The sequence below is a fragment of the Pochonia chlamydosporia genome, chromosome 4, assembly GCF_001653235.2.
Source record: "Pochonia chlamydosporia 170 chromosome 4, whole genome shotgun sequence".
Taxonomy (NCBI): domain Eukaryota; kingdom Fungi; phylum Ascomycota; class Sordariomycetes; order Hypocreales; family Clavicipitaceae; genus Pochonia; species Pochonia chlamydosporia.
The window spans coordinates 5,258,014-5,273,255 of NC_035793.1; the positions used below are offsets into that span (position 1 = coordinate 5,258,014).

A 15,242-nucleotide genomic window follows, 5' to 3' on the forward strand; every position below is an offset into this window, starting at 1 on the left:
GTATAAATGGGCTGCTTCACTGAGTCTTATGTGCTAGGCCTGAACTAAGGACACAACGTTATCCTCGGTGGCAGCTATTGCGCCGTGCTTTTGCCCTACCATGGCAGTGGATTCCTATAGACCGCTGAATTGCAAAATATTTGACCTTGTTCGACGAATGTATATTGGCAGAGATGAGGCAAGCATTGCCGATCTTGAACCTGACTCTGCTTGGAACAGGACGGGAACAGGACCGTGGCTGACTGGAAATTAACTTGGCATTGATACTTGTAAGTCATCGTGAACTGGAAGAAGTGGATCAAAGCTTCCCAGCCTTCTGCGACAAATAAACTAGAGCTATGCCATCTAGAGCAAATTTATTTGACCCATTAAATCTGCCAATGCCTGCTATTACACGGTCCACAATCTCCATGGTTTAGTGGTAGCCTGTCCTCGAAATTGGACCCCAAGAGTGACTAACACGGCAATGTGGAAAGTCGAAATACTCAAAACCAACAGCTCTGTTATTCCCAGCACATGCGTTGAACCATCACAATCAATAATCTCTCGAGCCAAGCAGATTTTGGAGGCTGGCACATGACTCATGCGGGCAGATGTGTGAAGACAGCCTGGACGGCTGAAGTACAAAAACGCCTAGCCGTAACACAGCCGCACTCTGAATCTGACCTGATTTATACTCATCTCTCCTTCACCTTTAATTTCGCCCTCACAATTGAGGTCGAAGTCATTGAGAGAATAGACATGGAGCGAGTACGCAAGACTTTCTTTGACCCTCTGGCGACGACCAAGGCCCAAATTCGGGAGATTCTCGAAGAACAGCCCGTCGGCTCAGCGCATCCCTTCAGCCCTGAGCGAATTCTTCTTTGTCGCACTGAAGATGGAATTGAAGAGATTGACATCTCTTCCTATCCGGAAGACTACTTCTTCAATGCCGTCGACTTGGGCGAGATGGGCGACATTCTTCTGCGGCGCATGGCAGGTTTCCAGACTCATTTGAGTACGTGGTCGCAATACCAGTTCCCCATGCCGTGCCAAACCATTGAATTGACTTGGCGCTAATTTTCTCTCAGGCGTGTTTGAAGATTTCCATATCCAGCAAGCTCCTGCTTCAACATTCAAAATACCACTTGTCTCTGGCGAAATTACCATCTTGGCGGTCTCGGAGCGGACGCCAACCTACTACGATTTCTGCTTTGCGGATGCGTCATACAATGCTTGCTGCTGGCTCGCAAGAAATACTTTCCCAGGCATTAACCATAGTGGCGATATCCTAAATGGTCAAGATCTTCTTGATTTTGTCAGAATTGACAAGCAATCTCTTACAGACAAGGAAATTTGTGTCTTTATTTCTGGGTATCAGTCTACACAAATCACCAGGTTTCTGGGCACCCATCCTGCGTTACTCGTCGCCAATCATGTGGACAAGGTAAGTCCGAGATTCATAGGCAGGTGTGCTTATTATGAGCTGACTCGTCGGTGGGAAGGTTCTTTACATTATCCCGGTACCTTTAGACGCAGCGACGATTGCTGATGCAACCATCTGCTGTCCGTTGGTCATCAAGCGTGACGGGGACTCACTGGTATGCTCGATATTGTCAAAAGCAACCACAGACCGAGGCATGATGTGCTCTAGCAGTAGGCTTGTCAGCCCTTGTTTCCCTGAGGCGATTAAGCGTGCCGATTTTACCATCGCCGCCTCCCAACCCACTGTTCGTGGACGTGAGTATGATCCTTTCTAATCGCCTTGATTCATGTGGTGGCCAGGCCGAATGCTGACTACAATCACAGCCTCAAGAAATCGCACTGCCGAAGCCGATACTCGAATCAGTTCGACAACTCTGTCCTCAGTCATGGCTAAAGAACATGCCATACTCACCACGAACCTGGCTAGCTTGCCCTCGTGTCTTGATTTGCAAAAATCGCAAATCATTAGTTTTGGAACCGGCATGGAATTTGATTTGGCGGAAAACGAGGTCCGCAAGCAGCCTCAGTCCTCAGCTGTTGTTTTGCCTTGCATTTTCGGCTCGCAGCTGCAGGGTCCCGTTCTGCTTGCGACGGGAACGATACCTTCAAATGTTCCGTTTACTGACGAAAAAGCGCTCCGAGATTACTACATGCAGTTGAAAACTGTGATTGTGGTTGTTGATGAACGAATGACCGACAATGCTCGTAACCTCGCCCCGACATACCGAATCAATGCGCTTTTTATCGTCCAACTGAGCCCACAAGATGAACCCAGCACTACTGATGATGTACTGGCTTTGTTGAATTCAGCAAACATTAATGCCGTGACCGCGCTGGCCGGCCCGCAATCCCTGGTAATAGTCCAGATCTTCAACAAGTATTACTTTTACAGGGGCCTTGCAAACCGGACACACCTCAATACCTCAAGACTAGCATTTGGCTCGGATATAACAGCAACAATCGAGGCTGTGGATATTGGGTCTATGATTGATCCAAGAGTAGAGCGAATCATCAACCTTGAGGATGCGAATACCATTATACTGCCCACCTCGGGTCAGATGGTTCGACCTCAAGACCTCCAGACTCTTTTTGAAGAGCTTACGACGGACAAGATTCAAGACTTGGAAGAGGATATTTCTGCTGCAGTACCGCAACTACAGATGCTGCTAGATCAGAAGGCTTTGCAAGATCTTTCCAAATCTCTGGTGTCTACGCTCTCTAACAAGATCAGTGCTGTGACCGGTCCATTGCGGGAGGCCTATGTTAAGTTTCTGAGTCAGGAATATAACATGGCTGACCCGGAATCAGTGAAAAAGAGGAACAATATGCTTGGGGAATTGAGAAAGGCCACTAAAAATATGCAAAAGGCTCTTGAGCCTGCCATTTCGAGTTTAGCCACTATGATGTCCACGCAAACGACCTCAAAGCGAACTCATGACCTGAAGCGACTGGTTCGCCAAGCCCAGATCAAAGGCAATGTTGAAGCTACTAAGTCTATGACTTTTGAGACACTGGCAGGATATCTTGAGACGTATGCGGCAGATATGGGTGTCATGTTATTGAACATTGAGACCACATCATACAGCAAGCTTTTGGCCAACCTCAAAAGTGCCGCCATTGATGCAAGGTATGCGCAACTCTACTCGAATCCCATATTATTTTGAAGGGCACCCTTATTTAGGGTTACAAGCGCCCAAGCAAGAATTCGTGCACGTAATACTGACCATGTGCATTGTAGTCCATGCTGCGATCTTGACTCGAGAATTCTACATCTGGAAGGACTTGACGCTGGCATCATCATGGAGCAGTCGCAAAGTGAGCATAATGGCCCACTCACAAACCAAGCCGGGCCATCTCAGCCGATCATGGCGCTGCCAAACCTGAACCAGGGAATTAGAACTGGATCGATGTTAGCTTGGGTCTGCTGGGACGAGTTTGTTAACCTTGAAAGTCCCTATACTGTGAAATGGGTAGAGAAATGCAACGAGGCACACATTGCAGCTCTAAGAATTGTGATGAGGGCCACTCTAAGCCAGGCCGTTGCGTCCAGAGAGCACGACATCCAGCCTGGGAGTGTGGAAGCTGGCCATCTCATGAGCGCGTTGTTGATGGCAGCTATGTCAAAACTAGCAGCGATGAGAACAAGCCCACCAAAGGTAACGGAAAAGGCAGAAGATACAGTCACAAGGTTGATGCGTGGCCTCTTTGGTAACTTGTTGACCACGGCTGGCTCGGGAGTGCGTCCATTGAGCATGGTTTGGCAACTCTTTGGACTAAACCCTCAGTATGACATTCCAACAACTAATGTCGGCTGGGTTTGGTACGAGACCGTCGTAGCTCTGTACCCATATACGGGCTGGCCACTGGACCAATTCTACGAAAACTTGGAAAAGCTACTTGACAAGGCCATCGTCCGTGTGGTTACGAAAAGCGAGAGTGTGGCCCAGATCAAACAAAATCGCGTCGCCGAGATGATCAAATATTGCAAGCTCCGAAACATACAGCTCGATCATTCTCGAACCATCATCACAATCTTGATGCGAATGCTGACAACCGACAACGCTGACATCGCAGCCGCCTCTGCGCGTCTTTTAGGAAAGCTGCCACCCGAATTGGAAAGGCAGACTGAAGGTTACACGAGAATGATGGAGTACCTTGGGCATCTCGCCCACGGGGGCCAGCGTCGCGCCAACGACGATCTCGTGGCTGCCAACATCTACACGAGACGGTCGGCTGCATTTGCGGCGCTCAAGGCCAATGTGGCGGACGCGTGTCAGGACAACGACTGGGTCGAGATGAAGCAGTCCTGCCAAGCATTGCTGAACAAGCATGCCGAAACTGCTGCCCTCTGGCACATAAAGCCCGCATCACTGAAGATGCAAAATATGAAGCTGTACAAGGAGCTCTTGAACGCAGACTTTGGGGAAGAGGTTGATGAAGAGACAAAATCGAAGAACCGCGATTTGACGCGACAGGTTCTCGGTGACGCAGAAAAATGGCGTGTGCCTTGGCAAGTTGGCAAGGAAGGTCAGTTTGGTGACAAGATTGAGCCTCTACATGAAGAATTTGTACAGGAAATTTTGACGGGCACCAAGCCGGAGTCCATTGCAGTCACCGAATCTCAGGAAACTCAAATCACAGGGACAAAGGTCACAAACCAACAGGAAATGGCTAATGTGTCTCATCGGTTTTCGGAATTTGCGTCCTCAATGCAGGCAAGCTTTATTGCCACAATGGAAAAGAGTCTATCCCCTGAGGATGTCTGTGGCATAGTCAAGATTCCTGTTACAACAATGCGGGTTTTTGTGAAGGCGCTTAACCCCGATTTCGCATGGGAGGACTTGGGAGAGAACTTCAAACTGGTCATGTATGGTTTATTGAAAGATCGGTCAAATCGCGCAGAGAGCCGCCCTTCGAAGAAGTTATTGAACCTGGGCTGGAGAAAGGGCAGCTTACAGATTGAAGGATGATGATGCTTTGGTCGCTACAGTTGAGAGGGTTAGACAGGTCTGGAAGGATGTGATTTAGCGTTGAGTGTCTTCAGTAATATTCTTTTGTAAACTGATTGACGCTAACTGCCCTCTACCCTGCCCGTGACTTTATATTCCAGGCTTCTACTTTGTACCGGGAATTGTCTTATAGATCACGCTTCCGTTTCCAACTTTCCCGAGCAGGCTGGTGGCCAGTTGGAGCAGGCTTGAGTGATGCACAACAACTTCAAAACGACGGTACCAACGTCTAACAGACCCGTCCTGGACAATTTATGTACCCTGTTCATGGGAAAGAGCAGAATGCCACCTCATTCTCATGTGTAGAAGGGAGCCGTGCAAGAAACAGGAAACAGGAAACGGGCCATTTTGACACAACGATGACTCTCACGCGAGGCAAAAATACCTGATTAGGTGCTCAAGCTGCTCAGGTCAAAGTGAACATCCAATGAAGACGACTGCTCCGGGCCTTCTTTTCGTCATAGAGCACCTCTTTCCACGAGAAGTCACCAGCTTGGAACATCAGAACCCGACTTATCGAGGCTAACTCTGTGACCATAAGTGGTGGCCTGATTCTGGACCCATCTCCGCCGGGGGGCATTTAGATAACAAATATGAAGCGAAAGAGCCACCCCAGGAAAAATCGGACAAAAGTAATTAGATCAAAAGCGAAGAAAGCTCCTAGAGCCTCGCATGGTGACACTTGACGTAACGTTACCGGGAGTGTAATCACAGAGATTGTAAAGCCAAATTGGGAGACAGTTGGTTATCAACCTTCCCAAGTGAGCAAGTGGCGCCAAGCATGCGGGCGTGGCGCCGTTGATAGTCTGGGATTCTGGGGTCTTATCCAGGAACACATGCATGCCCTGTGATACTGGTAATATAATAAGCTGTATGATGCATAGATGGACTGCCACGCGCAACTGTCAGGGCGAGTTGGGAGTGCCGCAACCGGATCTGTTATGAGACACCATGGAGCCGAGCCGGCCCTGCAATGTGGGGGAAACTTGGGGCAGCTTTGGGATAAGTTTTCCGATCAAGGGGGCACGAACGTCCACGCGGTCAGTGGTTACGGTAGCATCGTGCTATGGAAACAGACCTCGTCGGTTGGTGAAGGTGGTTGAATGTTTCCCAAATGGTGGTATGGGAGGAGACTGGAGGAAGCTCGGGGCGCGTGATGACGATGACTGGCTTGGATGCGTGGCCAACGAGGTCTTTGCTTCAACAAGATTTGTTTCGTTTTAGCCAGGGCACGCGTGGGGAACAACAAGTGTCCAACAGCCTGACTAGGCAATCGATGTTTAGTGTTCGCCCAAGATATTGGGAGGCGTGCGTGAACGTCCCAAGATACTCAATCACCAAGCTTCGGCGTCTCCTTGCTGGCCATGTCACTGCTTCGAATGGAGTATAAACTTACTCTGTACCCCTCAGCATGATGTACAGACCATGCTTCCGGAACGTTCCTCAATTTATCAGCGGCAAAGGTGCGGTAATCTCGGCAGTACGGAAATTACGTATGGGGTTGCCCGACTCGAGTTATGAGGCGGGGTGGAAGCCATTCGGCCATGTTGGTGATAAGTCTCATTGCCCAAGTGCATTGCTGTTATCCCTCCTGTATCTACTCAAGCAAGTTATTAGTCCTCGCAACCCAATGTTGAGTCTTCCCTCTAGCTTCGTTGTCCCTAAGCAGGCGCTTCTGCTTGGCTACCTAGATTTGGCGATGCAAGCCACCATGCAGAATAAGGCACACCTGTAGAACGAAACCCCTGACATTTGTGTCAAGCGGCAAGCTATGCTCTATCTGGCAGCCTTCCACAGTTGTGTAAGTGCATGTGTTGCATGTGTTTGCTATGGTCATGTTACACGCGGTCGGCTTTTGGAGTTCTGAGTTCTGTGAAATGTTGTCGAGTGGGCCACGATAAACATCCAGAAGGGTGGTTTGTTAGTTTTTGATAGCATCCGTGCATGCTTCTTTCCTGAAGACCCGTGTAAAATGGCCAGCTAGTTTGCAAATGGCACATTTATCCCACGTTGTAACAAGCCCATGCGCGGTGCTTTGTCCAGGAACTGCAATGACAAGGAATGAGATGGCATTTGGCTTAGAAAGGGTATGTTGTTTTTTATATTATTATTATATTTCTGTCAGATTTTCTTTCTCTGGGTATTGACCATGCAAAAACACATAGGAGCCCTCAGATCTAGGAGTAGTTTGGTTCCGAAGCTGGTTAGTTGCTTGCTCCTTAAGCCGCCGCCCAGGATGTTGATCCATGTTGAAACACGTAGTAACTCTCAGGACGAACTCCTTAAGTGACTTTCCCACAGAATCGATGTAATTTGCATACCTTGACAATTACACTCTTGGAGACCAAAATGGAGAGAGACCCTGGCCGTTTCGCCAGGGCCGCGCGTGGTTGGCAGCGTTGCAACACAATGGGCATCAGGTTTCCTCTTCTCGTCAACAACCAACATTCAGTCAATATAGCTAGTTGTGAAGCGGAGCCCTGTTACCCTAGTGGAACACCATTCGAGACCTAACCTGACCAAGGGCGAATATATGAGAGATGGAAAATGGACTATGGACCTTCTCCACGGTTTCCGTGGTTGTTGGTTCGTACATGCATCATGATTTCGCTGAGAAGATCCGCACGGGTTTTTTTTTAGGAAACCCTGTTCGACCACATGGCGCACAGGATCCTACAGTAACTCTTGCCTGGTTTCACATCAGCTCAAAGGTTCTCGGTACTGATACGGCGCAGTGAATAGAAGAGCTTTTAGCAGCTGAGACGCGCACGTATTCTCGCTGACTGACCAGAGAGTTCAACCCACGCCTGGCACATTCCAGCTTTGGGTCCGGGCGGGCGGTAATGTGACCAGATGCGCTGGGCAAATGATAATTTGATTGCCGCCAAGATCTCTCCTCTGTCTGATCCACTGTCGATTGTTGAGATAGATCGTGCGGCCCCCATCCCATTGCTAGTCTTGAGACTTGAGTGGCTGACTTGCCCCTGACCAAGGTCTCGCACACCACCCAAAGCCTAGTGTCGGCGGACAAGCGTCGCGTGAACGCCAAGGTAACTTGCCAATCTAACATTCCGGTCAATTTGATCCCTCAAATCTAGAACATGGTAACCTCAAATCCACAATCCATCAGATGGCGTCTAACACCGCCCTTCTCCCAGTATCATGGGTCGACACTTTCACTCTAACCGGGGCACGCCCGGCGCCATCTTGCTTGGGGGAGAGGTGGTAACATTGCCAAAAAGGACTGCGAACTTCCCTCACGAGTGATTGTCACACGGGTATGTGGCCGGATCGGCATCCTCATGTCCGGGTCCAACGTCACATACACCATGTCAGGAACATCGTGAAGCGGGCGAGTGGCTTCCCATTGAATTATGCCTCCATATACCTCCCTCACCAGCCCGGCCCTGGTATTCTGCATTTGGAACCAGAATATATAAATCATCCATTCCGACCTGCTGGTGTAAATAGGTTTCTATCACAGCCTCAACAAGCCGATCCTTTCCTCTTTCTTTTCATTCTGAGCCCGAGTGGTCTTGGACTCCTTCAATAGCTCCTTATACTTCAACATGGCTCCATTCGTCCTTGCTGCGGCATCTGTCGCCAGCATGCTGGCCATGCTTCCGACCGCCATGGCCGGTTTCAACCCGGGCTCGGGAAAGAATGTGGCCGTTTATTGGGGTGAGCATTTTAGACTGGTGATTATATCAAGGACACTCTTGCTGACCGCTACATAGGCCAGAACTCTTACAATCAAGGCAGCGGCCCGCTAGCCCAACAGCGGCTGAGTTATTACTGCTCCAGTAAGACAAATCTGCTCGTGTTTTGATGATGAGCGATCCATGCTAACTTACCGTGAATAGACACTAATGTTGACGTAAGGCACTATGAATCGGACTGAGGAATAATGCTAACGACCCTAGATTATCCCCGTTGCATTTATGAATGGCATCACTCCTCCCATTACCAACTTTGCCAACGCAGGCGACAACTGCACCGCTTTCCCCGATAACGGCAACCTCCTCAACTGCCCCCAGATTGAGTAAGGCTTCAAATTACTGATGTTGTAACCGCCAAACGCTGACACTGAAGAAAACAGGGCCGATATCAAGGCTTGTCAGACAACGTACGGAAAGACAATCATTTTGTCCCTCGGCGGCGCTACCTATGGACAGGGTGGTTGGAGCAGCGCAAGTGCCGCGCAAGCAGCTGCCCAGAATGTCTGGGATATGTTTGGCCCGGTGCCCTCTGGAAAGACAGTTGACCGACCTTTCGGATCAGCCGTTGTTGATGGTTTTGACTTTGACTTTGAGGCTGCTGCCAACAATTTGCCCGCCTTTGGACAGAAACTTCGCAGCCTTATGGATGCTGCTGGTGGCAAGAAGTTTTATCTTACTGCTGCGCCGCAATGCGTTTTTCCTGACGCCGCCGTCGGTGCTGCTCTAAATGCCGTATCGTTCGACTTTGTCATGATTCAGTTTTACAATAACTGGTGCGGTGTCTCCAACTTCCAAGAGGGCTCAACATCTCAAAATGCCTTCAACTTTGATGTGTGGGATAACTGGGCCAAGAACACCAGTCCCAACAAGAATGTCAAACTTCTCATTGGTGTTCCTGCTGCTCCTGGTGCCGGCGGAGGTTATACGAGCGGCTCAAAGCTCAAGGCCGCTATCAACTGGTCCCAGAAGTACAGCAGCTTCGGCGGTGCAATGATGTGGGATATGTCTCAACTCTACTCCAACAGCGGTTTCCTGAACGAAATTATCTCGGACCTATCTAGTGGCCCTACCACCACTATTCCTCCTGGTGGTACTACAACCACCACCTCACCTTCTACTCCTCCCCCTACAGGAACTCTTGTTCCTCAGTGGGGTCAGTGTGGTGGTCAGGGATATACCGGCCCTACCCAGTGCCAGCCTCCCTACAAATGCACCTACGGCGGGCAGTGGTGGTCTTCTTGCCAGTAACTGTATGTGGCAATTGTCAATTGCTGGCCTTGCTGCAAGTTGACAAGGACCACGGAGCATGTTGTTGGGGCCGAGGTGTGAGTTCGACAGCGCCTCGCAGAACGGTGACTCCCAGCTACTTTCTTTGTATATATCTTGGGTATTGTATATATCATGCCATATTGTACATAGTTTCACAGACAGGTATATAGCTGAATAACCAGAATTGAACCAGCGCGAGTATCAGTTAGTCGAACGTCAGCAAAGCATCTCTTCTTTTCGCGATTGATGCAGCCTAAGGCTGCTTACAGTGAATAGTGTAGTAATATGGTAGGTTCTAATCATTGAGCTTTGGGAGTACAAGAAAGAGGGACGAAAGATAAGAGAAGTAAATTAACGTCAAAGCTCTGCATGGGACACGACCAATTATAGATTGACTTTGGATGGGACCAGGCAACATCAAACAGGGGTACATGAAGCCTCTTCTTGCTCCTTGCCTCTTTACCTTCTTACGCGGCACTTGCGTTGCAAAACTTCCTCCATTTTGCAAGGCCTAGCATGGGGATGCGCCCTAAACACCATGTTGAAAGCATTTCATGCGTCCACTCTTTTCCTGTTTAGACGATTGTCGCCACGATCTGTTCTTTTTATTAGCATTCTATGCCTGGGATTCTGGTTTTTATTTCCTTCCCTCACCAGCCCAGAAACAACGAAATGGCCACAGCACCGACCGGACCCGAAACCGAAAATCCACATTACGCCTGCTAAAGGACATCCCATTGACGACTTAATTCGAGATGCTAATGTCCATTTCCAGAATTTGCTGGCAAAACGGTCCTTTACTCTTGAAGAGTCTGCTGCCCGCTATCGAGAGCGTCGAGGTCGGCATCCACCCCCCGGTTTTGACAAGTGGTTTGCGCAAGCACTAAAGGATGATGCTGTTGTTGTGGAAGACTTTTTCGACAGGATACATCATGACATCAACCCATTTTGGGCCATGAGCCCGAGCGAAATGCGAGTACGAGCAAATACACAACCACAACTCATCCGGGTCCGAAGCGGTCGAGTCAAATTTGAGACTGATGATCCGGATCGTCAACCGTGGATTCAACTATGGACCAAATTAGTCAAGGAGATGATGCCTCACCTTCCCGACCTAGACATGGTCGTGAATGTCATGGATGAGCCCCGTGTGCTTGTTCCATGGGATCAGATGAACATATACGTGAACACAGAGCGAGCCAACAGGCAGCTTATAGAGCCACGAAACGCCATTAGTCTTTACACCGGTTTAAAGGACTTAGATGCATTGCAAGAGAAACACTCCCACGGTCCAGGATGGATTACGGATGATGCATCTAACTACTGGGACCACTTGCGAAAAGCGTGCTCGCCTGGTGATCCGAGCCGAAATATTTCGGGTTTGGGCTCATTCTACGGCCCAGTTGAATATCCCCAGGAGGAATTACCATACATGTTTCAGGGCTTCGTCCGGAACTTTACTCAAGCGCAAAACCCCTGCCTGCAACCGCATTTAAGGGGAATGCATGGCGCCTTTGTCGAGAGTATAAGCATGTCCACCACTCACAGCTTGTTTCCCATCTTTGGGGGTTCGAAGCTGCCCCAGAATAATGAGCTGCTAATTCCAGGGGCAATGTATCTCTCTGAGCGCGAGTTCTATAACGGGGGCAACGGTCATGGCCCAAAATGGGCTAACAAGAAGAACATGTTAATTTGGCGCGGCACAGCATCTGGCGGTCGAAACAAAGAAGACAACTGGCGACATTTCCACAGGCATAGATGGGTCCAAATGATGAATGCGACGGTAGTCACCGCTATGGAACGAGACAATTTAACTGAGTGGCAAACGTTCAGTCTTCCTCCTAGTGAACGGTACCCCGTCAGCGCCCAGATAGAGGATAGACTCGGCGAGTGGCTCTCAACTTTTTCGGACGTGAGCTTTGTGCACTTGGAGTGCTATCCATCTGTAGAGGATCTTGTCGGTATATGGCCGTTTCGCCACAAAGAAAGTAGGAAAACGTGCTCATACACGTCGCCATTTATGGCTGTTCACCCGAGCGTACCAATGAAGACGCAGTACCAGTATAAATTTTTGCCTGACGTGGATGGGAACTCGTTCAGCGGGCGATGGAGAGCGTTTCTACAGTCGACCAGTCTGCCGTTAAAGTCAACTATATACGCAGAGTGGCATGATGATAGATTTGCACCATGGGTACATTTTGTGCCTTTTGACAACACCTATCAGGACATTTATGCTGTTCTAGAATACTTTCTAAGCCACGATCGCGAGGCAGAATCTATTGCTACTGAAGGAAAGGCCTGGGCAGAGAAGGTGTTTCGCAGGGCAGACATGAAGCTCTACGTGTGGCGGCTGTTATTAGAGTATGCGAGAGTGCTAGACGATAAAAGAGATAACTTGGCGTTTGTTGGGGATCTGATATAGTAGGCATTGCGCCAGCCTCATTAAGGTATATAAATTGTTCTTATATTCATGTTTCCGTGCATGGGTTAACGTAGCTCTAGCAATCCAGCAGTCGGGTTGATAGGTCCAAGGCAAGCGCCTCGCTTTCGAACTACATTGGATTCAACATGTATCAACTGAATGCCGCTGAGAAGAATGCGATTGCAGATCTTTTAAATTCCAAGAGGTACTGTAGCTCCTGACGCGAAGCCAGAGAATGCGGTGTTCTGGACAGAAGGTTGGAGATGCTACGCAAGCTACAATACTGTCATGGCTGTCATCGATACCATGCCAATGCACTGTTCCTATCTCAGCCCAAACAAAGCAACAACTCTTCGTCGCAATGTATCGGACGACTCGGACACATTACAATCTGCAACCACCGTTCATGCCGGCCTACGACGCGGTAGGACGTCTACGAAAGCGTACGGAAACGTCGCGATGTTGGCCACAATAGATATGCAATTGCATGTATGAACCTGGCACATCAACCTGACTGGAGGTACAACGATGAGTCCTACCTAGATTCTGTATCAGCATTCCCACGGCTTGTTGCAGCAAATACTGCTCTTCGCGGCTCGGTATGTACCTTAAGCTATGAATGGGAGCTCCCGCTCCTTGAAATTGAGGACCAGTCTTTAGGCACGGTTCAACAAGTGGTGTCGAAAGTGGTAAAGGGGGGTGCTCTCAGCAATCACAGGATGTATCCTCACATCTCTGTTGAGAAAGAATACAGGATTTTATTCAGTCCGGCATTTGTACTTGTTTTAGAGAATCTACATGTCGAGAACAGTTCGAAGCTTGCACCTGTGGATGCCGATGGCAAGATTACCTTGAATGTCGGATTCGTGGTGCCAGTTATACATGGATCATGTCCTTGGACTGTATTATGCTTTCATTCCGGTACGCATGGCATGTCCGGAGACCAACTAGTCCGGGACGGCTAGGTCTGATTGATAAAGAGTGTAAAGACAAGCTGTTTACGGAGGAAAATCACAAGATTCTTTGGTGCAGTACACGGACCTGTCGGACGAATACTAGGGGAAGATGGGAAGCACTTGTTAAGGAGGATTTGGAAAGGGATTTTATGAATGCCCCTGATGGTGATGCGAATGATTACTCTGACTACCTTGAGGCGCTCTTTGCGTCTCACGAGCGCTCCTTTCGGAATTGGTAAAACATGAGGATGCGTGAATAAGAACTCAGAACTAGGATAGTTGGAGATATAACAGAGGAGCAATCATTCGAAAATGCCGTAGACAAGGCGAGTGAGTGGCGTTTCGTGAGACCAAGTGCTCCTTGAAGGCTCATCTCCAGCGCCCGGAAATCATATATCAGTCAGCAAATGCAACCGGTTACATGGACAAGCGCATCTGACCCCTTGCCTTGGACCTAATTCAGTCCTATTAGACAAATTGGTGATGTAGTTGGGAGGAAGGAGGTGTAGTGCGTCTAGATGAGCGTTCTGTTACAACCACAATACTGGCATTAATCGTGTTGCTGTTGCGTTCGGACACATCCCACACTGGGCTCGGCGGGTCCAAGATGTCCTGAGACGAGAGTCAAGTTGCCACTCAGACCGCTTGCATCACAAGGCTCCATGACGGAAGTGGAGTTTAAGTTGTCTTATTAATAAGAAATGTAGCAATTCAGTTGCTATTAGGTCATGTCCTGAGCTGCTTGCTGGGCATGCGGAACCTTCGGAGGTGGCAAAGTTGGCTAGAGCTGGACTATGCAAGCAGGGGCTTGGCAAACACCGTCACTTTTTAGAGAAATAGCCGCAGTAGTTTACAACTCGGGCCATGTGATACTTCAAAATCTGTCCGGGGTAACCGGAGAATGGAGTGCTTTCGTTCTAGCTGTATGTCATGTGCTAATGGTAAGAAGAGGACGTCGGAGAACGGCAGACAAGCGCATATATCTTGCAGCACCCTCATGGCCTCGCGGCAGTGACTTGGTTCTGAGAACCTTCCAAACTTTTCGAAGCATATGCAAGGTTTTGTATTTCAAAAGCAGCTATATTGCAGTCGCCCTGAATTTTGCCATCGAGATGCCGTCAAACATATTCCTGGAGAAGGCACCTCGATTATTCAGCTTGTGCAGCTACTTCCTGGTGTTTGCCTCTGCTACAGTAGTTACTGGCATTCTTGGATGGTTCCTACATCGCACATCAGCGCAAAATGCACATGTAGTGTTCCAAGAAACCGTGGTATGCTTCCTTTGCCTGATCTTATTCGATGCCTCTGAATAGCTCGCTAACCACAACACGATATCTAAATCAAGGCTGCCGTCACAGTACCTATCTATCTTGGACACCTAGTTTTTCCGCAAATTGATGCCTACCACGGACAGACTGTGCTCGTTAACCTAGTATTTTCATATCTGTGGCTGACATCCTTCATTTTCGCTGCAGAAGATTGGACAGGCGGCCGATGCGCGCAGAGTTTCCCTATCAGCCAAAGCTGCAGTCAGAAGATGGCAGTTGTCGCATTCAACTTTCTCGCCTTGTAAGTCAGCCGCTCTGTGAGCTACTCCAAACACAGACTTGTGTTTATATTTTTGCAGTTTCTTTCTCCTCGCCGATTTGCTTCTGAAGAGTATTGTTTGGTACTCAAGGAATAACGCCAGTAAAAAGAAGCAAATCCCGGATGGAAATGGGGTGATTACAACCAGCGCCGTCGGTATCAATGGTGTTTAGACAGCTGGGGTGACAATGTGGGGAAGCAACCGAACGGACGTAGGATTTCATGTCCCTCTTGGGGGGTTCCCTATTGTTAGTAGCTAATAGGCACAAGCATGTGCCAGCTCGTCTTGGATTGTCAAATTTCGATTCTTTATTGG

The 15,242-nt window shown here is 48.9% G+C and overlaps 5 protein-coding genes across 5 annotated transcripts; all 5 read left to right on the forward strand.

Annotated features, from left to right (window-relative positions):
* Nucleotides 1-576: 576 nt before the first annotated feature.
* VFPPC_09942 (hypothetical protein) lies at nt 577-4,934 on the forward strand (the record flags this gene model as incomplete). The annotated part of the gene is made up of 5 exons (XM_018288398.1): nt 577-997; nt 1,071-1,426; nt 1,485-1,719; nt 1,789-3,091; nt 3,203-4,934. The coding sequence occupies 5 exons, from the start codon at nt 577-579 to the stop codon at nt 4,932-4,934; spliced, it is 4,047 nt and encodes a 1,348-aa protein (XP_018137800.1).
* Nucleotides 4,935-6,087: 1,153 nt separating this feature from the next.
* Nucleotides 6,088-6,708, forward strand: VFPPC_18243 (hypothetical protein; the record flags this gene model as incomplete). Its single annotated transcript, XM_022429886.1, has 2 exons — nt 6,088-6,320; nt 6,384-6,708. 2 exons carry the CDS (start codon nt 6,088-6,090, stop codon nt 6,706-6,708), a joined length of 558 nt encoding a protein of 185 aa, XP_022285491.1.
* A 1,834-nt stretch (nt 6,709-8,542) lies between these two features.
* VFPPC_09939 (class III chitinase) lies at nt 8,543-9,940 on the forward strand (the record flags this gene model as incomplete). Its single annotated transcript, XM_018288395.1, has 5 exons — nt 8,543-8,654; nt 8,711-8,776; nt 8,837-8,850; nt 8,897-9,015; nt 9,073-9,940. The coding sequence occupies 5 exons, from the start codon at nt 8,543-8,545 to the stop codon at nt 9,938-9,940; spliced, it is 1,179 nt and encodes a 392-aa protein (XP_018137796.1).
* A 559-nt stretch (nt 9,941-10,499) lies between these two features.
* Nucleotides 10,500-12,383, forward strand: VFPPC_14694 (endoplasmic reticulum-resident kdel protein; the record flags this gene model as incomplete). Its single annotated transcript, XM_018292462.1, has 1 exon — nt 10,500-12,383. One exon carries the CDS (start codon nt 10,500-10,502, stop codon nt 12,381-12,383), a length of 1,884 nt encoding a protein of 627 aa, XP_018137795.1.
* A 1,894-nt stretch (nt 12,384-14,277) lies between these two features.
* VFPPC_16805 (membrane-associating domain-containing protein) lies at nt 14,278-15,023 on the forward strand (the record flags this gene model as incomplete). The annotated part of the gene is made up of 3 exons (XM_022429039.1): nt 14,278-14,583; nt 14,685-14,903; nt 14,967-15,023. The coding sequence occupies 3 exons, from the start codon at nt 14,278-14,280 to the stop codon at nt 15,021-15,023; spliced, it is 582 nt and encodes a 193-aa protein (XP_022284048.1).
* Between the last annotated feature and the right edge of the window lie 219 nt (nt 15,024-15,242).